General features: G+C 49.1%; 1 protein-coding gene and 1 long non-coding RNA gene across 6 annotated transcripts in view; one reads left to right on the top strand and one right to left on the bottom strand.

The window, feature by feature from the left end:
* PRICKLE2 (prickle planar cell polarity protein 2) overlaps positions 1 to 25120 on the top strand; it is an 89400-nt gene that overhangs the window by 59823 nt on the left and 4457 nt on the right. For 4 of the 5 annotated variants that reach the window (XM_085235687.1, XM_010718672.4, XM_010718671.4 and 1 more), the window contains 6 exons: positions 1438 to 1621; positions 11362 to 11475; positions 12732 to 12869; positions 13614 to 13817; positions 15248 to 15434; positions 17652 to 18506. In XM_085235687.1, coding sequence (XP_085091813.1) covers positions 1438 to 1621; positions 11362 to 11475; positions 12732 to 12869; positions 13614 to 13817; positions 15248 to 15434; positions 17652 to 18506 — 1682 coding nt within the window. Of the gene's footprint in view, positions 1 to 1437; positions 1622 to 11060; positions 11232 to 11361; positions 11476 to 12731; positions 12870 to 13613; positions 13818 to 15247; positions 15435 to 17651; positions 18507 to 25120 lie in introns of those variants that run through there. The other variant, XM_085235689.1, reaches the window with a different exon arrangement.
* On the bottom strand, positions 3499 to 10922 carry LOC104913191 (uncharacterized). The gene is made up of 3 exons (XR_795186.4): positions 10764 to 10922; positions 6904 to 7010; positions 3499 to 4693 (listed from the first exon to the last, which is right to left on the bottom strand). It is a non-coding gene; the product is annotated as an uncharacterized LOC104913191 (long non-coding RNA).

Genomic DNA, 25120 nt, shown 5'->3' with positions numbered 1-25120 from the left:
CTTCGCTGGCCTTTATGTAGCGATGAAAAAGAAAGAAAGGTGTTTGAGAATTCAAGACCCGATGTTTAACTATTGCCACCCTCCTATTTTCTTTGGTTTCCGTTGTAGCAGAGAAAGCTGCAATGATCGCAGAAACTTCTCCATTACTTTACTGTCTGTTGCCTTATTATTTCTGAGACGTAAGCCTGATTCTCCCTTCCATTGCGTGAAGAAAAGCTAAAGGATACCTAATTCCATAGAAGTCACCGATCTTTGATTAGCACAAATTAATTCAAAATCCAGTGTGGTTACTTCAAAATAGATACCATTGACCCATATCGTGGAAGAGCGTTGTATTTTCAGAAATAGAAACTAATTTATCAGTGCTCACTGGAACCCCTTTTTTTAGGGTTTTCAGCCCACTTTGTCCTTCGCTCTCACCCCTATCTGTCCTTCGCTCAGGTCCAAGTCCATGAATAATCTCCCATCGACCACCAGCTGTAGGAATCAACCTTCAAAAGGAATGTAAGGAAGTTGTAGTTGCACTGAATTAAGCTAATGTGTGCTAAATGGCAACCTTTGGTTGTGCTTTTGGGTTTTATTATGTGTCCGGGGCAGTGTGTAAGCCGTTGAGCCAGGCTGTTAGCATCCCGCTGGCGTGCAACCCTGGCTTATGTTGCCTCCCTTAATTTAATTTAGCTTTATATGTTCAGACTATAATCAATTTTTATGCTACTTTAATAAGCAAATTTATGCTATCAGCATGCTAAAAAGGCTTGTCATTCACAGCTTCCCAGTCGATCCACCATTTTGTGCATTAGCCAAGTGCTCGACTGTCCTAAATTTGATTGCTGTCCTAAATTTGGTCGCTGCCCTACAATTACCGGCTGGCATGCTGCTCCTGCCAGGCAGACACGTGGCCCTCGCACCAAGTGGGCCCTTTAAATGCTCTTTGCATTGCAGCATAGGGAAGAGCAATTACATAGCCCCAAACATTTGACAGCCTGACCCAGCTGGGTTGCCAAATTTTGTCATGGAATACATGGACTTTTATTTCCTCCGTGTGAGAGAGACAAATACTGTGTTGGAAAGTGCCTGAGCATTAAAAAAAAATAGTGATTGTGTTGAGTAGTGATGGGCCAGTGGCTGGCAGGAAGCTCTCCTCTTTCCCATTTACAGCTCACCAGGGAGTCTAACCTTTAAACTGAAAGAACAGATTTAGGTTAGATGTTAGGAAGAAATTCTGTACTCAGAGGGCGGTGAGGCAGCAGCACAGCTGCCCAGAGCTGTGGGTGCCCATCCCTAGAGGTGCTCAAGGCCATGAATGGGGCCTTGGGCAGATTGAGGTGGTGGGGAGCAGCCAGCCCACGGCACGGGGTTGGAGCTGGGTGGGCTTTAAGGACCTTTCAACCCAACCATTCTATGATTCTATGATCTCTTCTTTTCCCCCTCTTGCAGGAAGATTTGTCTCCACTGTAAGTGCTCCCAAGAAGAGCACATTGTAACAGTTATGCCCCTGGAGATGGAGAAGACCGTCACCAAGCTGATGTTCGACTTCCAGAGGAATTCCACCTCCGACGACGACTCAGGCTGTGCGCTGGAGGAGTATGCATGGGTACCTCCTGGCCTGAAACCTGAGCAGGTAACCCTAACGCTGGGCTTCCCAAATACGTAGTATGAATTCACTCTTCAGAAATAATCACCCTTGTTTTCTCGCAGGGATATGAGACGCTTGCTACATGCAGTTCATGTCTGTTCTGAACAAACCAATGAAACAAAATAGAAATGTAACCCTTACGGGACTTTTGTTTTGTTGGGTGTAGGTATAACTGGCAACTGAGAAATGGAGAAACAAAGTACCTTCAGGATGGGGTTTGTTACAGTGGTGAAACAGGAAAAACATGCCTACTGCAGTTTTGTGGGGGAAAAGCTGATAGGATGCTTGTGTGTCCAGGGCAGCTGGTGCAGCAGCTTGCTGTAAAAACAGGCCATAGGTTTTGAGGTTGGTCACTTCAGTCATGATGTTTGTGGCTTACTTGAACTTCACTGGAGCAATTCTTTCCAGCATCTCCGTTATAGGAGTTTAATGGGATGGATTAGACCTTAGCAAGCTGTGTGGAAATCACACTGATTTCTGCTCTGTGCACTTTACAGGATTCGTTTAGTTTTTATGCTGATCTTTTACATGTTCAACTCCGAACTTAATTTGCGGAGGAGATTGCAAAATGCGCTTAGCCTTGATAATTGCTATGGCAATCATTTTAAATCGTCTAAGGAGGTTGGGAGAGTGTGGAAGGCTTTCATTCTTATTGTTACAGTTACTGTCCTTAAATACTGTGTTTTCCTGAGCTTTTATTCAGAAGGGCTTAGGCATTTCCTGGAATATTTTGGCACCATCCATAGGCTGTAAATATTATCTGTCTGTTTAGAGAAAATCCGGTTGTTTGGGTTTCTTTTTTTTTCCCCCTCTGGTCTTTGCAAGCCTGGCTCAGTGCTTGCTCTCAGCTCCACAGCACTGTACTTTTCAGTTGGTACCATCCAAGCATGCAAATCAAGGAGCAGCCTTTCTTCTGTCCCCTTCCCTGCAGTAGATGCTCCCTTTGAGCCTCCCAGGAGGCACCACATTGAGTGCATGGTCAGGTACAGATGGTGCTAATGTCCTCTGCACCAAGGGGCACAAACCAGGTGAGTTTCACAAGTCCCCCTGGAGAACCATGCCCAGCCTGGTACCGCTAGCAGCAGGTACTGAGGTCTCATGTATTACCCAGGATAGTGTATTTTTAGGTTCTTCCAGCATCTGTTTCTTTTGGAGTTCACTGTGCTTCTCAATACAAATGCTGGCTTATTGACTACATTTCTCTAGGTGCATTGCTGGGGTTTTCAGCAGATCTGACCTCTCTAATCACAGTGGGAATGAAGAGCAGCCATAGGCACTGAAATCGTTCCAGCATAGCTCATCTGCTGGCCCCTTGGGTACATTTTGCACCTCAAATGAGCATCTAAAAAGACAAAAACAAGGCGTGGCTGTAGAATTACTGCATGGGGCCAGGAGCTGACCTTGCATGGAGAGCAGCTCCCTGAGCTTCTGATTTCTGCTTGTGTTCAGGATAGGGGTAGTGTTTGGAGGGAGAGAAAGTGCAGGTTCACCGTATGAGTGGGGCTGCGAAAGGTCTGCCAAAGGAAGTGTATGACACTGAATATTCTTGAGTTTTTGTACTTTACTGTATGAGCTCTGTGTGGGTTCTAGTGCTGGACCTGGATGCTTATATGAGATTTTGGTTTGTGCCTGTAGGTGGTGGTGATGGTTGTGGTGTGGAGAGAATGTGCTGCGCAGCCTCCTGAAGGCTGGTGTCTGAGCCTGCAGCTGCTGGGAGCCTTTGGTGGTTGGCCCAGCTGTGGGCTGGGACACTGCTGTCAGGCTGGGGTGAAAATACAGATTTGCAGACAGTGAAATTTTCTCTGCCTTCCATTGCCTCGCTGTTGTATTTCTCTGACGTGAAACAGATGAAACAAAACAACTTTTTCTGCAATATTCTACTTTATTAAAATATCCGCACAGCATATGAGCTGGGGAGGTAAGTAGTCCCCTGGAAGACTAATGCAGCTCTCTTATTGTACTTGGACAGCAGCCTTCCTACCTTGCTGTTCTTGGGAGACAGTGTTCTTGTCTCACTCAGCACAGCAATTTGCAGGATTTCTGGGGGGAAGTTGGCCAACAACCATAACATCGGTTTTTGGCAGTTTCAGCAGGTCATTCCGAATTTGGAGAGTACCTTCCATCCCTAGCTTAAAATATTTATTAAATATAATCTAAATGGAAAACAGCCCAAACATATGAGGTCTCATTGGATTCCTGGACACTAATCTGGGAGCGGTCAGCTGGTCCATGTTACATGCCAACCGTGTGAAAATAGTGTTGGTTATTTGAGCATTGGTCCAATGTTTACAGGTCATTATCCAAACACTGCATTGAAGAACAGAGCTCAAGTTTTCCCTTGTATTATGTCTGATCAGCATACAGGACTACAAAGTCCTTGCACAACGGTGATATCTATTATGTATTTCTAAACAAGCTTATACCACAGGGTTGAGGTAAAAATGTTAAAATTCAACTGTGTAAGTCATGGTAAAATTTCATTAGGAAAATGGGCTAAAATTAATGATGCCTATGCTCAAGAAAGAGAATTTGAACAGGAAGGAAACTGGAAATGTTAATGTGCGGAGGAGCCCAGAAGAGTTGGTTTGTTCGGTGTCCCCAGTCGAAGGGCTGGATCACTCCCTGTGCATTATAGGAGGAAGAGCAGTTACTCAAGCAAAAACTTTGGCATACAAACACAGATAGAAACTGGCTCTGAATGCATTCAGGCAGGAAATTGGAAGGGGATTCAAACTATCAGAGGTGTAAGGCTCAGCGGCAGCCTGCCAACAGGGAAGGCGGAGGGTGAAAACCCAAGAGTGAGCTCCATAAATTACAAGGTGATCAGAAAATGTGGTTTCTTGCAATAGCAGTTGGCTGTCCAGGGTGGCCGTGAGGTTGCACTGAACTCTCATCTCACTTGCGTCAGAACCCCGATGAAAAATGGTCTTGTGGTAGGAGGTGGATTTCTCTTATGGAAGATGCAGCTGCAGTTGTGGATGGGAGCAGTGGGGCTGTATGGAAGGAGAAACGGAAGCTCGGGGCTCAGAGTACTCCTTTCTGCTGGTCTGCAGTTCCCTGGACAGATAAAGAGATAAATGTGAAAGTCTGGAAATGAGTAGACAGCAATAGAAACCCATTCTGAACAAACCCAAATCCCGTGCCACAGGATGGGGAGCCAGCTTGTCTGCTGGGGCTGGCAGCCTGAGTGCTGGGCTGCCTCATGCTGACACCACATCTGGAGGCAGATGCATGAGAATAAGTGCTTCTGTAATGTGTTTTTCACATATTTAGACAAGGGCTGTGTAAATACATGTGAATGCGCAGCCTTGAATTCCTTGGGCCTGTGGTTTGGAGAAACCCAAAGATGTTACAACATGCCAGCTTGAATTTCTGGATACAAGGGGCTTTTGAGGATTCCTGTCTTTATTGTGTCTCAATAATAGGAGCAGCTGGCTGTGGGCACAGCTCTCAAATGAAACAAAGGATGGGCCTCGACTTCAGCTGCGGTGTGGCTTTCTGTATGGCTCCAACATGCCAGCATTCAAGACCTTTCTATGTGCTGTGAGAACTTAATTCCCTCTTGCTGACAGCACGGTTGCTCAAACTGAATCCCTTAAAAGTTAGGAAAATCTCATCTGAGCTAAAATTAGCCATGCTAAAGTTCAGAAGACCATTTTCTTCTAAAGCAGGCGCAAGGGCTGGGACTTCAAGAGCTTTGCAGTGTGGTGTGATGCTGTCAGTGTCATAGGGAATTTGTTCAGAAGCTGATGTACAGTGTTGATTCCCGTGCTTGAATCTTTTTGCAAGGCTTATAGCACAGCCCTGAGTTACAGAACCTGCAGGCTCCATCAGCTGCTGTTCATAAGTGAGCAAAGGACAGTGGAGACATACCTACAGCAAGCATGCATTTACACCTTACCTACAAATAGCTGCTTCCACCTCCTCAGTGCAGCAGAAAGTCATTTATCTGGGCCAGCTGTCTCTGGAGGACATGTGCCTCACTTGGGCCTATGGATCATGACTGAGTACATTTTACTTTTTCACCCTTTCTTGAGCCCTATGAATCCAGCAAACTGTTTCACTCCTTGTGTGCAGCAAGGAATAGTCAAGACAGACCAAAGCAATCCTATGCCTTAAGCCCCAAAACAAGGGGACATCGATAATTTATGGCCAGGAATAACAAGATCTCTGTGAATAGTTCCCAATGTTACCCTGATGCTGAGAGCAGTTGTACCTCGTGAGCTCATGGCCTGGAACTGAGCTGCTCCCCCACCCTGCAATGGACCATTGGAGGAGGAGGCATGAATATATCCCCACTCTGCTATAGGAAAACAGTGTACAACCATGCGTCTGGACCTCTGTTCTCTTTCTATGTCCTAGGATATTGGTTTGATGGTTGTGAGCCAGTGGGAGCTGTTAAAACAATTCAATTCTTGAGCTGTCTTATCAGGGAAGGAATTGGCTGCTTTCATTGGCCACAGAAACAAAAAAGCACTGTTCTGACATGGGTTGCACGGTTCTCAGATTTGAAGCACCCGTGTGATGGATGACAGAGGTAAAAAGCAGGAGAAGTGCAGGGAATGGAAAATAAAACAGAGCCATCCCAGTGTATTGTCCTGGAGCTTTATTCCAGTGTACAGTTACAGCCTGTACTCACTGCAGCATTATTCTAGCACGCTATCCCACAGCTTATAAATACAAGAGCATTTTAAGTGGCATACTCAGAGGAATTATCAGCTGCAATCAATGCAGCAGATGATTGCTGTAACTGCTGGTGCTCCAGGGGACTCTGAGGGTGTGGGGGTCAGCCAGACCACCTTCACGCTTCTGAAAGCGCTGTTTCTGTCTCTGTTTAATCCAATTTCAATTTTGTGCTCCAAAAAAGAAACCTCATGGCATGTGCTTTCACAAGTCTAAAACTTGTGGATGTGTGTCCTTGATTCAAATGTTCTTCTTTAATGCCAGCAGGAAGCAATGTCTCTGCAGGATCTTTTATAGAGCAAGAGCTGCTCCAAAAGCTTGACAGAAATTGATGTCATTCTCAACAAGAAACCAGGGAACAGCAACACTCAAGCGGATGCGCTGCCATTAGCCGTGAGAGGGGAGCGCACGGAGAGCTGCACAGTGTGCCAGAACAAATAGATGTTATGGGAATTGTTTCTCTTTGTTCCCTGCCTTTGTCCTTGTGATTCTGGGGTAGGTTTGCGGGAGCAGGGGTGCAGGACAGCCCAGCACTGGGGATGCTCTCTGCTGTCAGCACACGGGTTTGGGGAGCGATCTCCCACCTGATGCTTTTGTGTGTCTCTCTCCTTGTTTGTGCCACTTTTCCAGCACAATTTCCAGCACAATCTTCCCTGGATATACTGGTTTTGTCCACACTCCCTGGGGGTACCTGAATTAGAAGAGGAGATAGATAGATAGTTCTGAATAACAACAAGCAAGCACACCAAGACGCCTTTAATGCCTCCCATCCGGCAGCAGCTCCCTGGTTGCAGGGCAGCCTGCTCGTGGGCACAGCAGGGAGGTGAGTCCGTGGTTGCCCTGCAGGGTGTCCTGCTGCCCTGGGACGTGCCTGGCTGCAGCCCTGCAGTGCTCACTCCTGCTTTGTTCCAGGACGCCTGGTCTTGCTGCCAGGGCTGTTTTGCTCTGAGGAATAAAGAAGCGCTTTGTATCGTGATGTCTATGGAGGAGGAGGACGTGCCAGGTGTGGGTCCAACTGAACCCATTTTGTAGCTTCATGCTGGCTGTGATCTGCAGAGCTCTTTTGTGAGCGTATGTGTGCAAGCACTTGCAAAATGTTGCAGATGCTTTGAGAAAGTTATTTATATGTGGTTTGTTTGTTTTCCACCTTCTTTTTCCACCGGAAGCCAGCAGGAATTGTAAAGCTAACAAATGCATCAACATCGTTCCTCTGTAGATTCCAAGTTCTCAGTGTAGAAGATCTTGGAGACACCCAAGGTCAGGCTGGACGAGCTCTGAGCACCTGTTTGAGCTGTAGGTGTCCTTATTCACTGCAGGGGAGTTGGATTAGATGACCTTGAAGGTCCCTTCTAACTCAACGGTTCTATGATCACCCCATGTCTCACGTGCTGCTAAAAGGCCAGCATGGGCTTGTTGCAGCCGCTTGGGCCAAAACTCGTCACACTCCCAAATCTCCCACACTCCTGCTTACCCAACTATGGTCCCTTTTTGGGGTCATGTCCGGGCACTGTGTTGCATGAGATGCATCCTGCCCTGGCAGGGCTGGTTTGGGGAAGGCAAAGCAGGACTACTGCCCAGCTGTTGTGGCTCTGCAAGTCATCACTTGCAGCTGCAGCATGCCAGGACACCTCATGCTCCTTTATGGCCCTTCCAGCAGTACGGTCACACCGAGCAGCCCTGCCTGATGGGTGCTTAGGGTGTTGTGATTGGGGTGCACCTGGCGGAAGGGTGTTGCATTTGCAACCTGAGCACGTGCTGCCTGAAAGCACTTGCTTTTCCACCCCTACTTTTATTTCTTTGATCAAAGAAATCTTTCATCAATGCCATACGCTCACAAGTTGTTTGCAAACCTTTCCTTCCTGGAGGAGGTGTAGGACTTTGCCCGCAAAGGGGCTGGGGGTGCTCTGCCTTTGGCGAAGAGCCTGAGGGGCCGCCAGCAGAAGCCACGCTTCTGCCTGTGTTTGGCAGGGATGGGATGGCAGCTGACAAAGTTAAACTGGAAACAGAGCCCGAACCTAGGAAGGCTGCAGAACACAAAGGCATTTGTAAACTAATGTAATTACTTTCTTCAGTGCCTTTGAATAAAGTTGGCTGCACTTTAAAGGCTTTTCCCTACCCTCATTTTACATTGTGTTCTTTCCTTTCTCCTGGTTTCTATCTTCCCCTTTTCTCTTTTCGGTTGGAGGAGCTGTTAAGTTCCAAAATGCATATCAGCAGTTGTTATCCGTGCCCTCACTAAAATATGGGGCCCTTGGAACAGTTTCTTTTTGAAGATGAGGATAATGCATGGAATAGGGAGGATGGCTGGGGAGGTCCAGACGTAGCATGGAAAACATTTTTGCCACTGCACCCTGGTGGCATCTGGGGCCCCCAGACCACACTGAAGTCTTATTGTGACTTGGCATAATGTTTTTTAGATTCTTCAGGGGGTTCTCCCATCGAGATGGGAGCAGAGGCTGCAGGAGAGGGGCAAGAGGGGAAGCCTAGCAGGAAATCCAGCCATGTCCCTCAAGTGGCTCCTGAGCTTCTTGGTTAGGATAATTGTGGACAAAGTAGGTCTGTTGCAAGGGGAAATAGCAGGACACTGAGTTGCTGCGTCACACAGCACAAGTATTTAATAAAAAAGCAATTATTTGGTGGAGCTCGTGCTGCAGAGCCTGGAAAGTCAGGGGATAACCATCCACCAATGCCCAGGGGTCAGGATCAGCCCTTTGGCTGCAGTGGCTCTGCAGAGGGTTCGTGGCTGTAAGGCTGTGCATGCTTTGAACCAGAACTGAATGGAGGAGGAGCTTTTTTTTTCATGGAAAATGCTGACCTTTTGTACAAAAGCAAAGTGCAGACAGAGCAGTTTTACTTTTCCAGTGAGTTAACGTTTTCTGCAGGCCTTTCTCCTTGGAAAGCCAAATGTATCTGAAAATCCCTTTTTCCTTTATTTTTCTTCATTCTCAAGCATCACTGCCTCATGGCCGGGCTTTGCCAGCCCAACTCTGGCAGCCCGAAGCTGGAAATTGACAACAAATGAGAGGTTGTGTTACCTGAATTACAATCTCCTGGGCAAGGGACAGCCTTCTACTCATCACCTGCACATGGTGGAGCTTGTTTGTTACTTAAAGGGAAGGACCAGCGGCTGCCTCTGCAGCCCTTCTGCAAGCACCCATGTAGAAGATCCTGCTGACTGCCTTGACCCCAAAGCAAACCCTTATGGGTTATTGCAGGCAGCAGAACACAGGTTGGAGCCTGTTGTATTTGTTTTGCTTTGCTTTTCAAACCAAACTGCCCATCCCTGCCAAGCAATGTTGCTGGTGTGATGAGAGCTGGTTCCCGCAGACTTGTTGGGGTTGAATGGAAAACTTCCCAGCGGAAGCAGGGGAAGGAGCCATGCGCACGTGTAGTGCCACGCTGGGCTCCGGAAGGCAGCTCCTGGCTGCCCATGCTGAGGGAAAGGCACATATCCCTGCTTCTCACCTAGGGTGCGTGTCTCACAGCTCATCGCTACAGGGAACAGAGCAGCTTGATGTCATTTGGCGGCTCTTCAAAAAAAAAGGATTTTTGGTTGCTGCCAACTTCAAGGACTCAACAGGCGAAAGAACTTCATCACAAAGGAAACAAATGGAGCACCCTGAGTGTGGTGGAACCGGGCAGCCCAGCTAATGCACCTGGAGGGTGGGCCAAGGGGAGCCAGTGGTGCTCGGAACCCCAGGACAGCGCCACAGGGAGAAGCCAGAGCCCAGCAGCTGCACAGAGACCTTGGCAGGAGGGACACAGCACTGGGTTTGCTGCTGCAAGCTCTGCTGTGGACCTGGTGCATGAATTCGAGAATCTTGCAGAACATTGTTACACCATAAATAGTGCTTTTCAGTGGATATATTTGCTCCCTCATATAGTGTGTCGTAGGAATGCTTTTTCAGTGCGATTTGATGTCCTTGGATGAAGGATGCTCTATAAATGCAAAGTAAGTGTTATAACCTATGTGAGTTTGTTCCCTTTTTAACATAACAAAATGCTTCTCAGCCTTTGGTGGTTTCTCTAGCTGCTGGGTCTGTTCCTGCTGTGCTTTAGCAAAGCAAATTCAGGGGTTCACATGGCACGCACACAGTGTGTTCCTCAGCTCGGTGACATGAGCAGTCCCCCTTGTCGGCACCACAGGTGGAAACCAGCTGACAAGCTCCTTTGTCATAAAATCCCATGACGGGAAAGTTGGATCTAAGCATTTGTATGGAGAAGAATGGAGCAGCTGAGAGGAAAACACCCCAGCAGTGGTGTCCAAAAAGCACCCAAAAGCAGAGGAAACACCTTGGGAGAGTTTTTCCCATGGTGGCAAAAGCAGAAAGCAATTTGCATCTCTCCAGCCGAGCACAGATTGAAGGGAGCCATCCATCCCCCTTGTCCTGCCCCAGCATCCAGAATCTCCTGATCCCAACCGAGCAGCAAGAGCTTTCCTTACCTTCACCCTCTCCTGCTTCTCCCCATGCTGCTGAACCCCTGTGTGGTCGTTTTGGTGCTGCTGCAGGGCCAGGGAGCTGCATCCCGGCCCTTCTGTGCATGTCCCAGGTGTGGCAGCCGGAGCGCAGAGTTCAGGGCGTGCTTCCTCACCAGGCTCTTCCTGCACCAGGGCACGCCGGGCCCCACCATGCTGCGCTTGTCATAATTGGTTTTAATTATATACTCTGAGACGAAAGAGAAGGAAAGAACAGCAAACAAGCCTTCCAACAGATGTTATCTGCTGTTTATTTTCACAAATTGCTGCAGAAAAGGCCCGGAGGGTTTTGATGGAGGTGGAGGCTGAGATATAGCCAGCAACACGGAGGCTGTCGGGGCACAGGCTTTGTAACCTGCCCTGCCGAGGCAGGTGCCGACACATCCCTGCAGCCAGCCAAGCATGCTAACGCTATGGAGGCTGACGGAGCAAACGGTAACAAGCCGGCAGGCGCTGCCACCCTCCTCAAGCCCTCTTTTGAGAAAAAGGCAGCAAAACTGAGGCAGCACGTGGCTGTGTTGCTCTGCTCGGTCAGAAATAACTGGTGCCTGTTTTTGCTCCCTAGGTGCACCAGTACTACAGTTGCCTTCCAGAAGACAAGGTGCCCTACGTCAACAGCCCGGGGGAAAAATCTCGCATCAAGCAGCTTCTGCACCAGCTGCCTCCTCATGACAATGAGGTGAGTGAGCTCGTGGTGTTGGTGACAGAAGGGGATGGGATGGGATGCTTTTCCGGGGGTCTCTCTCTTTGGAGGTGCGGGTGGCTTTTTCTGCAGCCCTTTCTAATTTTCCATCGAGTTTGGCAGCATTGCTGTTTCAACAGAGCTGTTTGCTACCTGTTAGGATTCTGCTAGAGATTGGGAGCTGTTTGTTTTTAAAGTCTCAGTTTTTGTTTTTGAAATCATCTGCGCTTCTTTGACATAAAAGCACTTTCTCAGCTTTTGGAAGCCACGCTCAAAGCAGCTCTAAGTTCTGTTTATCTCAGCCAGATGCAAAGTAACAAAAGCCTTTCCCAGGCGCTCCTTCCAGCTCACCTTGATGCGTACCAAGTTGGTGAGGTGTTTTGCTCACGAGCTGTGAGCCTGGGAGGCCGGGGTTTGAGTCAACACCTGCAGAGCAAGCACACCTTGCTGCATCTTGCTGGAAAGACGTGTGAGGCAGCAGAAAGGGTCTGATCTCTGACGTGTTTTTTTATCAGGGAGAACATTGGCTGCTGCTAGCCCGCAAAATTTCCCTTTGTCAACAACAAAAAAAGATTTTTGTGCTCCTTTTGAAGAAGCTGCACTGGAAAAGACAAGTTGGTACTTTGTCTCATCTAGGTCAGGAATTCACGAGTTTGCCCATGCGTGGCTGGATGCCACCAGAGCAGCGTGGCACTGCCGGCATCACGCAGGGGCTTCGCATAGACCCTCGGGCCCAAACCTGCCCTCCTGCCTCCTCTGGTAATATCAGAAACCCACAGCTGGAAAACGCTGGGATAAATGCACAGCAAAGCAAAGCTGCTGCAGGCTGGAACCACGAGCAAGTGTTGTTTCCTTGAGCTTTGCTTCCCTGAGCATTTTGCATCCAGTTCCCACTCATGTTTGGTTTTGCTCCTCTTGAAGTGTTGAGAAATAACTGTTGGAGTTCCCAAATAGCTGGAACTCCATTGTTTAGACAGGGAAAGTGGGCCGTGCTTGAGAAACACCAACAAAACGCTTGGATGCTGCTGTAATGTCTCTGCCATAATGTGGCTGGTGGAAGAAGTAGGCCTGGTCGTCCATTTTCAGTTGTTTTTCATTTATGCATCATTGAAATGGTGACTGGGAAGGGTTTGAATTTCCGCTGAAGTTACACCTATGGAGGTGGCTGTATGTTTTCCTGGATTCCTTTAGTGATCTTCGCAGAGCCTATGGGATTATGGCTCAGATCACCGAGCATTGCTTCTGTTTTCTAGGTCCGTTACTGCAATTCATTGGATGAGGAGGAGAAGAGGGAGCTCAAGCTCTTCAGCAATCAAAGGAAGAGGGAAAACTTAGGGAGAGGAAATGTCCGACCATTCCCTGTGACCATGACAGGAGCCATCTGCGAGCAGGTGGGTAGCAGGCAACAGAGTGGTGGGAGCATGCCATGAGCACCCCATGGATATTGGACACTAGAGCAGTCACTAATCCCAAAGCTTGTGGAGGGAAAGCTGCTGGGATCCTGGGGACAGAATCATAGAATCACTGAGCTTCTAAAAGACCTCTAAGATAATCCACTCCAACCATTGGCTTACCTCTGCTGCGCCCACTAACTACATCCACAGTGACACATCTTCACAATTCTTGAACACCTCTAGAAACAGTGACTCCACCACCTCCCTGGGCAGCCTGTGCCAATGCATCACCACTCTTTTCTAGAAGAACTTTTTCCTAATGTCCAACCTAAACCTCCCTTTCTCCAGACTAAACAATCCCAGTTCTTTCAGCTGCTTCCCATAAGTCTTGTGTTCCAAACATTTCACAGCTTCATTGCTCTCCTTTGGACATACTCCAGTGCCTCTATGGCTTTCCTATAGTAAGGGGTCTAAAACTGAACGCAGTATTTGAGACATTATTGCAGCAAGCAGTCGGGTCACCATCACAATGAGTGCCCATTGGGTTGTCACTACCGCAATGAGACACCAGCAAGGCAGAAGTGGAACCAAGATGGAATCCAAAAAGCTGCTGAGATTCTTGGAGAGGCAGCAGGAAGGGGATTCTCGAACAGTGAATTACCACTTTCTGCCACCTTTGCAAAAGCATCTTGTTAGAGATGGACTCACTGGTCTCATGTATCATGTTGGCTTTTCTAACAGTGCGGTGGGCAGATCAATGGAGGGGACATCGCCGTCTTTGCCTCGCGAGCTGGGCACGGCGTTTGCTGGCACCCTCCTTGCTTCATCTGCAGCGTCTGCAATGAACTGCTGGTCGATCTGATCTACTTCTACCAGGATGGCAAGATTTACTGTGGCAGGCACCATGCCGAGTGCCTCAAGCCTCGGTGTGCAGCATGCGATGAGGTAAGAGTCCACAAACCCCATGAAACCCCCACTGCCCACCTCTGTACCCTGTTTTTCTATAGCATGAGGTTTTTTTGTTGTTGTTGTTCCTGAGTGACTCATAAGAATAAAGCAAAATAAGCAGTCATTTGAATTTGGAATCCAAGAGTTAGACTGAAGGGGTATCACCAAAAAGATGCACCCCAGCACAGATGCATGAGAAGGTATTTCCTCTCTGTGTACAGTAGGAACGGATGCAAAGTATGATGCTTTGGCTTCGCCTTGCAAGCTTTTCGTAGGGTTTCCATTTGGCATCCTGTGGGATTTTGTGTTGAAATCTACCCAAAGCATTTCCAGTAACAACACACCCACCCATGCTTTGTAATTTCAGCCTGGTTGTGTGTGCCCTTCCTTCCTTCTCCTCTCTTCCCCCGGAGGAAGCCTCTGGTGGGATGAGTGTTGTGTTTCTTACAAGCAGTAGTATTTGAGCGTACGCCGAGCCAAAACAGGCTTACAGAGAGGAGATTAAAGGGATGCAGGAAGCTGAACAAATGGAATACAAAACAAACGTAGAAAACCGTGCAGAGTTGACTCTGAACATTTTTCAAGTGTCAATCTCTGTTTAAAAGGCTGGTGAAGGAAATTGTTCTGGCTTCTAAAGTTAAGAAAACCATAGTGTGGAAAACCATATGTACTATAAAATGCCAAGTCCCATCTATGCAAGCGTATAATAGCAAAAATCCAGGGCTATATGTGCTTGAAATATGAAGAACATTGACGTATGTATCCAATTAAATTTGTAATGTTACCAGTGAAAAAACAACTCCTAACCATGCAACTGGCCCAGTTTCCTCGTGGTTTAGGCTGGGTAATTTCTTTTCTTGTACTTTTTATCCTTGCAAATTCTCATGCTAGGCTTTCATTCAGCTTCTTTCGCACACACTTCTTTCGCTGGAGCATCCAGCACTGACTGTGACAAGGAAACTCAGAAAGGGGAAAGCTGTCAGTGCAAGCAGGTGGCGGCAGGGTGGGGGTGATGGTGAGGAGTCAGGTAGCTCTGTTTCCCCTCCAGAGACCTGCCAGTTTTCATTGTGCTTTCAGTCATCCTTTGTAGTCAGGTCCCTGTTTCAGAGACGGGTAGATGTGTTTTAATAAGTGGCTGTTCATTTCTTCAAAAGTCCCCCAGATCGATGGGTTGTATATAAGAGTGTTTATTACCCTCATCGACCCCTTCTGCTGATGGATGTGCTTACGAGCACCCTCAGGACCCATTACTGCAAGCTGGACATTAACGCTTTCTGGTCCGTGCACCCATTTGCATTTTAACAGGGTGTGAGGCTGAGGGTTTAGCTGTGAAATTCAGAGGTTGTGTGAGCAAAAGAGACACAAAGACCACATCCTGGGTCCCCTCTCTGACTGACTGTGCTCCATCACTGCTTTTCTTCCCCCAGATCATTTTTGCTGACGAATGCACCGAGGCCGAAGGGCGGCACTGGCACATGAAGCACTTCTGCTGCTTCGAGTGTGAGACTGTGCTAGGGGGGCAGAGGTACATCATGAAGGATGGGCGGCCCTATTGCTGCAGCTGCTTCGAGTCCCTCTATGCTGAGTACTGCGACACCTGCGCCCAGCACATCGGTACGTGTGCTCCTCCCTGTCCATGGCAGAGCAGTCCTAGGAGTAATTAGGGAGAGCTTTCTCCAGCAGAATTTAATGCACACATTGTTCTTTTAAAGCTCATTTTCCTGTAAGCAGACGATCTCTTTGAATCTCAGCTTCCTCCCAGCTCAGCTAGCTGAAGACTTGCACAGGAGTTAATGAGCTACTGATGCAAAAGATGGTTGCTTATTAGGCATCATGATTGTTTCTGTTTGCCTTTTATAATTAACCTGCAGACAGATGTTCTCAGACAGAAAAAAATAATGCATCAGAGTCAACCTGCCTTTTTGGAGCAGGAAGATGGGCTGGCGTGGGGTGTGCTTTTCACCGAGCCTGGCTCTTTCCTCACTGCAGGGCTGCATGGCTTGCTTTGCCCTTTGGCTGAGCATTTGCATGCGGTTGCACGCATGGCACACAGGCAGTCTTTGTCTGTCCGTGGAGGTGAACTCAAGTGCCAGTGCAGCGTTCCGATCATTCACAGGCTGGAGGAAGAAAAAAAAACATTTTGCTCTTGTGCACTGGGCAGATGGCACAGGGGAAGACACGAGGCTTCAACAAAGCACTTGGAAGATGTGTTTGCTGCATCCTATAGCACATCTTTTCTGAAAGCTCAGCTGCAGAACAGTGCAGAAGCAGCTGTTGTGCCTCTCACAGTCCCTTCCCTTGTGCTTCACCCATCTGCTGTCAATTCTTTGCTACGGAGCCCTGCATAGACTGAGCTCGGCTAACCAGCCATTGCATCCCCTTCCCCATGGCAGCTGGGATTTCATTTTGCCAGGCCTCACTAGAAGAGAGGTGCCTGTAACAGGTAAACACAATGGCTGATCACCTGGTACGGGCACTTTGGCCAAGGCTGGTGCAGGGATTTGGCACTGAGCCTGCTCACTGCCAGGTTTTCGCTCCAGTTCCCGTTTTGCTGTGTATCTGCACATTTCTAGCAAAGAATGGCTACAGTCATTTTGCTGCAACTTGCTCCTGGTAGTTGTTAAATGTGCTTAGCAGCTGCAGAAATTGGAATCGGGCATCTACTTGAGACTTAGAGGGACTGGGTTGTATGGCAGAGCTGCTGAACAGGGAAACTGTGCCCCTGTCTCTGCAAGATGGTTATGGATCATTGGAAAAGAAGCTGATGAAATCCCACCTGCTGTCTTTTCTCTCTTTTGTCTGCAAGGGCACTTTAGCCACTATATAAAAGCATTTTGCTCATTATGAGGGGCGGAAAAAACAACTAAAGCAAGTTTAATTTGGAATAGAAGGGATTGTGAACATATAGTTCATTTGTAAGTCAACCAGTGGCATCGGGCACTTCCAGTGGCAGGGCTGTTGCATGTGTGCGAGCAGGGGCTGCAGTGTGCGTGCAAGCAGGGCTGTGCACACGTGCAGCAAGGCTCCCCACAGCTCAGCCTGCCTGCACCCTGTGCGGCAGTTTCTCAGGTAACAGAGGCTTTTGCCCAGAATGGCAGCTCAAACAGCAAATAAATGCTGTAATTGAAGCCTTGGGAGCTCTGCTCACAGTTCTGATGTCTGTAGCAGGCACGTGCTGCAGCGGCTCTGGCCGACGCTTGCAACTAGCCTGGGGTGTCACTGGCTGGGGACAGGCTCTTTGTGTTCATTCCATTACTTATCCCAAGAGGCTTGGCAGGAAAAAGTTTGGCTGAGGGGGGAAGCACGGGGATACACTTAAATCCCTGGAGCAGGCTCTGTCTGCCTTTTGGAAAAGGGGCCCCAGCAGCCAGAATAAAGTCAATCTGGGAAGGCAGTCAGGACCGGAGCAGCGAGGGGCAGGGATGAGATCTGTTCTGTTACGTACTTACAGATCCCTCTTTACGGTTTGGTTGGACGCTTTTTGGTTTTTAAATAGGCAGCATATTATTGCTTTGGCTTCAAGGACTTTATGGAGAACTTCTTGCATTCCTCTGCTTTATGATCGGAAATATCCCCATTTAATGTGAAATAGCTTGAGGCTCGCCTCCGCTGCCTTTCCCAGCATTGAGCAACTCCCTAGTAAAGGCCTGCAACCTGCAAAGAATTAGGAATGGGCGTAACTTCACACACCAGAGAAACCCCACCAAAGGGCTTTTGAGAGCGAGTACGGGTAGGTGTCACAGGGTGGCCAAGCAGTGGGCACATGGGGTGTAGTGCAGGAAGCAATGAGCATCCATCGGATGGCCTAACTCTGTGCATGGTTCTCCCCAGGTATCGACCAGGGCCAGATGACATATGACGGGCAGCACTGGCACGCCACCGAGACCTGCTTCTGCTGTGCACAGTGCAAGAAGTCCCTTCTGGGCCGGCCCTTCCTGCCCAAGCAGGGGCAGATTTTCTGCTCGCGGGCCTGCAGCGTGGGCGATGACCCCAATGGCTCCGACTCCTCCGACTCGGCCTTCCAGAGCGCGCGGGCCAAGGAGTCCCGCCGCAGTGCCAAGATCGGCAAGAACAAGGGCAAGGCGGAGGAGGCGGCACTGAGCCAGCTGCAGGTCACCTCCAACCGCCTCTCCACTGACGTGGATCCGCTCTCACTGCAGATGGACCTGCTGAGCCTGGCCAGCCAGACGCCGAGCCTCAACCGGGAGCACGTATGGAGGAGCAGGGATGAGCTCTACCACTACGGGAGTAAAATGGAGCAGGGGCAGGCCCAAAGCCCTCTCCAGCTTCTCAGCCAATGCAATATCAGGACTTCCTATAACCCCAGCCAGGTCCCAGGCTCGCAGCCAGATTTATGGGCTAAGCATTTCAGCAACCCAAAAAGGAGCTCCTCGCTGGCCATGAAGGGGCACGGAGGCAGCTTCATCCAGGACTGCAGAGAGGACTACTACTCGGGGAGGCTTCGCTCTCAGGAGAGCTACAGCGACATGTCCAACCAGAGCTTCCCCGAGACCCGGGGAAGCCTCAAAGTTCCCAAGTACGAAGAGGAAGAGGAAGGCGGGATGCCCACGCCGCAGTGCCGTACGCGGCACCCCATCAACACCTTGAAGTTCACAGAGGACCTGACGCCCACTGAGCAGACTCCCCGTGGCTCCATGGAGTCCCTGGCTCTTTCTAATGCCACAGGTATGTCATAGCTTCCCTCTGCATGTGACACGGCCCTGGTGCTCAGCAAGGCTCCATGTACAGGGTCACTGTGGCAGGAGTCTTCCAGCATTTCCTCCTATTGAAACAGATTCCGGATCCACAGAGCACATGGTCACCCTGGGCTGGGATACATGAGCTGGGCTCATTATAACGTGTTATAATTAATGCAGGGGGCAGTAGGGTGCTTCTAGCTCTCTCCTTCCTGCCACCAGACGTGCTGGCACTAGGGCAGGGGGGGTACCAAGGGATATGGCTGGGGGCCACCGGCTGCCTGCCTGGTCCCTCGTGTGCCTGGCAGCCCCGTCTCACTTGATCTGCCCATTTAGCAAATGCAGTGCTTTGTAAATGGTTGGCCTTTCCACATAGCTCGAAACAAATGTTTTCAAGCTCTTTAATCCTCTCCTTTGTGCATAAGGGAGAAAAAATCAAGGCCAACTGCTAAAGCAGAGACAGATTCCAGCATTCAGCACTTTGAGGACTGTTGTCAGCTGCTGTTGTGGGCTAGAAATATTTTTAAATGCTTTGAAACAATCACAGTTAACCTCTTTTACACAATGTGCAGCTGTGGAGCTTGTGGCTAGTTAGGGCAAATTCCTTCCCCTTTCTTGCAGTTTTGTCCCAACTGCATCCAAGTTTGTCATCTCACTGCAGATGCATTTGGGTTTTGCTTTTTGGTGTAGCAGCATGGAGATAAGCACTAGTTTAGGTTGCAGCCCTGCATGACAGCTCTCATCTCAGCCATGCTCATTTGACACAGCTACCAATTGTTTCAAAGTCCCTGCACTGAAAACTTCTGGGTAAAGAAAACACCAAGCCTGCTTTGCTTTCCGGAGATGCTGCCTTGCTCTTTCTTCCCCCAGCCTGTTCCCATCTTACCAAGCATTGTTTGGATCTGGGCTCATCCTACGTCTGTGAAATGAAGTTCTTCTCCCGCTATCCCCATCCACGAGCAGCTTGGATGCTGCCTGGTGCCTGATCTCGAGGGGTCCCCACCTGGGGATGTGCCGCTGAATCCCAGCTCAATGTTCTCCCAGCCCAGCCAGGCAGGTTTCCTTTGATACGCCTGTGCCTCCTCTCCTTGTTGATGGGTTTCAGAGTGGTTTTTTTTAAGGTAGTTTCCAGCCCCACGCCAAGACGTGAAATGATCTGTTTTCAGCCAGAATCTCCCTAACCAGCAAATGCGAGAGCACAGGGGGAGCACAGTGATGAGCTGGAGCAGGCTTTGCTCACACAGCCTCAGACAGGTACAGAAAGAAACAAGATGTGAAATGCAGAGGGTGCTGGGACTGCTCCACAAAGCAAAGCCCCGTGTTTCAAAAACCACTCCTGTTCCTGAAAACTCCTCTTGTGCAAACCCCAGTACAAATACTCTTGAGCAACACCGAGTTCCTATGTGCAATGTCTTAATATTGAAGTTTCCTCCTTTGGAACTGAAGTGTAACAGGGTTTCTGGGATATGGGTCAAGAGACAAAAAACGTGGCAAATCTTTCATATTAGAGTGAAAACTCATTATGGATTTCATTTTAGAAACCCCTTTAGAAATGCTGGGAGGGAGATCTCCCAGCGGCATCTTCCCTCATGTAGCTGCAGCGTGTCTCCTTGCAGACAGTGCCTGCACAATGATTTGCTTCTTTCCTGCTTTTCGGGGAAGTAGCTCAGCATGATGGGGCTTGTAACGCGTGTAAGCAGTACCTCTGAAGAGGGAGGCGATAACATTTTTATTAATGTGTGAGATGTAATAATCTCCTTTGCTCTGGGACCTGGCTCAGCTTTGCAGGGGCACTGGGCTAATGACAGGCAGCTCCCAGCGCTGTGCTGCTGGCAGGGAGCGTCAGGAACAAAGGCAGAATTATCCCATTTCATTGGTAATGTTTGGAGGACAAACTCGGTGACCTGGCCAAGGTCTGTGACTTTGAACCCATGTGCAAAACTGAAATTTGGTGACAGGGCACAGTCGCTGCCTTTCCTTGTCCCCTCAAAGCAAGTTCCATGGCACATATTATGCAAATGCAAACCAGGCTGCTGCACTGCTTGCTTTTCCCCATGCACATCCTGTAAATCATGCTAAAAAAGAACATGGGCTCTGCCAGTAGCTCCTCGGGTTTGCAGACCCTTGCAGAGCACACCTCAGCTGCTCCACTGCTCCCCTCTTGCCCAGGTTCCTTTGAGTTACCAACTCTGCATGGTTGCTTCACCTTATGGCTGAAATAATGAGTACTGAGTCCATCTGATATTTTATGGTGTTGCTGAAAACATTCTTTTTTTTATGGAGAGCTGAAGGGCAAACAGTCCCTGACCTGCAGAGCACATATTAAAGGCGGAGTGGTTCCTCCCTGGCAGCAGATTTTGCTGTAATGTTTCAGTTACATCTTAACTAATAATTAGCTGAGATGTCAGTAAGAGCAGGCAGCAACACGGGTGTGCAACAGTGCTTCCTTTCCTATGGACAGAGGAGTTAACTCAAGTCCTAGGAACCTCCTGCAGCCAGACTCTGCTTGTTGCATTGCCCTCTAAAAAGGTTTTGCAAGCCCCGTGTGTGCCTAGCAGCTGAATCAGACACCAAGAGCTGTTCTCTGATGATTCCAAAGCCATTTCCACAAAATCCCAGCTGGTCAAATAGCCCACTTAAGGAAGTACCTGCAGGCTAAATGTTTCTCTGTGGTGACAGCCTCTTTGTGTGCAGCCTGCAGAGAGCATGAATGCTTGAAGGGGAAGCTGCCCTGAGTGGTGACACTGTCATCTGCAAAAGGAGACAGAGATTGGAAGTATTGAGAAAATGCGTTTGTGTGCGGGTAACAGATGAGATTCGTTTCCTCCTCTCATCTGTCACAGGCATAAATCCAGGAAAAAATATGTTAACTGGTGCTGATGCAGAGTGCAGTGTGACTGCGCATGTATGGCACACGTCTCTGTTATCTTCTCTGTTACAAGATGCCCAGAGGCCCCAAACAGTTTAGTTTCTTAGGACTAAACAGCAACTGTGATCTGGCCAGAAAGCAGGGAGAAAATGTATGGCTGTGAGAAAATGAATGAGTGCTTGTCTCTGCGACACTGCGCTGTGTCACCGCATGGCACAGCCCCTGCTCCTCTGTGTAGGAGAGGCTGAAAGCTGAGACTAAAAGGGGAAAAAAGCTGTTTCTCAGGGCAGAAATGTGATTTCCAAGAAAGTATACAGTGGCTCAGCAGCTCCTGCAGCGAGAGCTTGGGAGCAGCTCCTGACCTCATCCCAAATACTGCTGGGGATGTAGTTCAGGAGGAGCAGGGTGCAAGGACTGATTCTATCCCCGTGCCCCACTGCAAGCAGAGCTCCCTGTGCTTCATTCTGTGCTTTGTTTTTCTCCCTGCTCAGCTCGAGAAGGATGTGCCCAGCATGAGAAGATGGGTCAGTGCTGAAGTACTGTATAAGTGCCAGGAACATTTCTTCTCCCGTTCTCTGGCATTTTGTCATTGAGTGTCATGAGGTTTGGCATGCTTCTGTACAGCTTCATGTCTTCTGCTCTGCACATGGACCTGCAGGGACACATGGAGTAAAGACCAGAGAAAGAAGAGAGAAGGCAGCACTAGCACATCAGGCCCTCTGCATCCCTGTCCCCATGGCCAGCTGAATCACAGAATCATTTGAGTTGAAAGGGACCTTTAAAGGCCATCTGGTCCAACCCCTCTGCAACACACAGGGACACCTACAGCTCCATCAGGTGCTCAGAGCCCATCCAGCCTGACCTTGCGTGTCTCTAGGTGTTGGGCATCCACCACCTCTCTGCGCTACCTGTGCCAGCATCTCACTACCCTTATCCTGATCAACTTTTTCCTTATATCTGATGTAAATCTCCTCTTTTTTAGTTTAGAGCCATTTCCCTCTTGTCCTATCACAACAGAACCCTACTAAAGAGTCTGTCCCTTTCTGTCTTATATTTGAGGACAGTGCAGGAGCTGGTGGTGCCCTTTGGCTTCATTGTTGCTTTCCCAACCCTTCAGAAGAGGATGTTAGTTGTCTGTGGGGTCTTGTCTGTGCAGATTTCCAAAAGAAGCAGCTGCAAGCGTGCTCACTGTGACTCTTCCAACAAAAACATCATCCTGGGAATGTTGTGGGAGATCCTTGCTGGGAACAGAGGAATGATGTCCTGGTTTCACAAGTGATGTGGAGAAACCTGGCTGGAGATGGCCACCTAAGGTCTTCTCTTAGTGAGTCAGACAGAGGGGGCTGGACAGGATTCCCTAACTTGCAGGGCACCTGGCCTTCCCCTCACAGCCTGTTTACTTTCTGTGCCTTTCAGTTATATAATGGCTCTGCTTTATTTCTGCACACCCCAAGGTCGGTCAGGAGTGAAGCGAGGCTGAGTTATAAACAAATCCCTGGGAAGGCTGTTTGTCCTTAAGTTCCTTTTTAGTTCTTGGAGTTGAACTGAAAATAAATCATGTTTCAGGGGCGGGGAGGACGTGCCCGCCCTGTGCTGTGGGAGAGACTGAGCTCTGACACGGGGGAATGGGAGATGGCACATGGTTCTATCCTGCGTGGCTGTGTCCCTGCTGGGCACCTCTATGGGGTGCCAAGTAGTGATTGCCTGCACTCTGGTGAATGTGAAGGCGAGGAGAGTGAGGCAGTACAGCCCTGTTTGTTTGCAGTATGCTAAGTTGTGCATTCCCCTGTTGGGGCGAGGCAGACAACTCTGTGCCTGCTGTGGGACATGGGCTGCAGTGATGCCTTGCCGGTGTTAGCCAAGCTTCACAGGGAGTTTAATGGAATGGGGACTGAGAGCTGCTTCTCCTCCTGGGTGCCTCATTTGCAGCCTCACACCAAGCCTACGTGCTCACTGCAGCCCCTCTGCTGTCATTTGCTCAGTGTTTTAATAATCCATAATTAATGCAACCTGCAGCCCTGGTTTAGCAAAGTACACATAGTGCAGTCAGGGAAATTGAAGTGTGCTGAAGAGCTTTGTTGTGGCAAGGTTTTAGAGGTGATGCATGCAGGGAATATCAGCTCTTCGGACTTTGTGCTGTTGGTTTGCTTCTTCTGCTGTTATTTTCCTTGGAACCCTTATATAGGATTGACAAAGCTTTTGCTATTGGGTGGGGAATGGCTGTCAGAGGGGCTCATCCTGCTTATTCCTAACCAGAAGCCTGCTCTGTGCTCTCAGTGCTGCAGCCAGCTCCAGCTTCATGTCGAGTGCCCACAGATGAGGTGCAGCTTTCACTTGTGTTCATCCGAAGCACACTTGTTTCCATGGCTTCAGTGCACACAGCAGCGAGTGGCAGCCAAATAACCACTGTGTCCTCGTGCAGAGCTGCAGCTTCGGGGTGTAGTGCGTGGCAAGGAGAAGCTCAATAACATTTAGGATTTTTGCATCCAAAGCCCCGCGAGGTGCATTCATTGCATGTACCGGTGGGACTGCAAGCATGACTTTGCAGAAGGAAAGCACCGTGGGAGCCATCTCTAGGTTTGTGTCACCCCAAGGTTTGTGCCCTTGCAAAGGGGCAGTGATTTTAGCCCCGGGCTGGAGCAAGGCTCCAGCGTAGCCCTGTGCAACAGATTCTCAGGTTTCCTATTAGAAGATACTCAGTGCGTGGCAGAGTCTCCCCTTCGCACTCCCTTTTTGCCAGGTCAGGGCTCAGTTGGGTTATTAGCTGTGTTCCCAGATGAAACACGTCATTAAGAGGGAGCAGCAGCAGCTGTAAATAAGTGCAGGTAACTCGAGGAGCTTGGGCCTTGCTACAGGCTCGGTGGCCATAGGAGGGGAGGGGCAGTGCAGGACCACAGCAGTTTCCCCAAGGCTCTGAGAAGCAGCGGCAGCCATCCGTGCTGAGCAGCTCTGTTTCCCTGCAGTATCTCATTTTGCAGCCTTCTAACCACTTTTATTGCTGAAATTCTCCTCGCAGTTCAGCAAACCTGGAGAATAATGCATTCCCCTCCTCTCTGCAAGCATTTTTTCAGCATATTGAAGGCTGTTACATCCCCTTCAGCCTTCTCTTCTGTAATCTAAACAACCCCTGCTCTTTCAAACTTTATTCCTAGGTCATGCTTTCTAGATGACATTTTTATACAAACTGTTACTGCTGTCCCTGAGCTCCCTGCACCCAGGCTGGAAGGCTCCTGCTGTGCATTGCTGAGGCTTTGGCTCGCAGGAAAGGGAGAGGATTCTGTAATCTCCAACTTGCAGCTCTGTGGTGTTCCCACTCTGCATGGCAGGGCTGTGCTCCCTCCAAAGCCAGCTCAGCATTCAGCCTTGCTGCAGTCAATGCTTTCCTAGCAATGTGAGATATTATAGTGCGTGTGCTTAATTATATCCATGCTATTCAGATCAACAGCCAAAAACATCCCCTGGACCTAATAATCACTGATTAAACCTTGTGCTGTATCTCAGCCTGAGCATCACTGAGTCCTTTCCTGTATGCAGGGTTCCCACTGATGCTCTGCTCTCCCCGTGCCTCGGTAGCCTGTCCCCACATGCTCCCAGCTATTCTCACTGTGTGCAGCCCTGCAGGAGCTGAGAACACAGGTGCTGTGTCAGACGTGGGGAGGCCCTTGCAAGTGATGCTGCCAAAATGTATCCTGCAAAGCACTGTATCGTTCTTTCTCATTACAGAGCTTTGCTGC

Source organism: Meleagris gallopavo, chromosome 14, assembly GCF_905368555.1.
Source record: "Meleagris gallopavo chromosome 14, MGAL_WU_HG_1.1, whole genome shotgun sequence".
NCBI lineage: Eukaryota > Metazoa > Chordata > Aves > Galliformes > Phasianidae > Meleagris > Meleagris gallopavo.
This window is presented reverse-complemented; position numbering and strand designations above follow the sequence as displayed.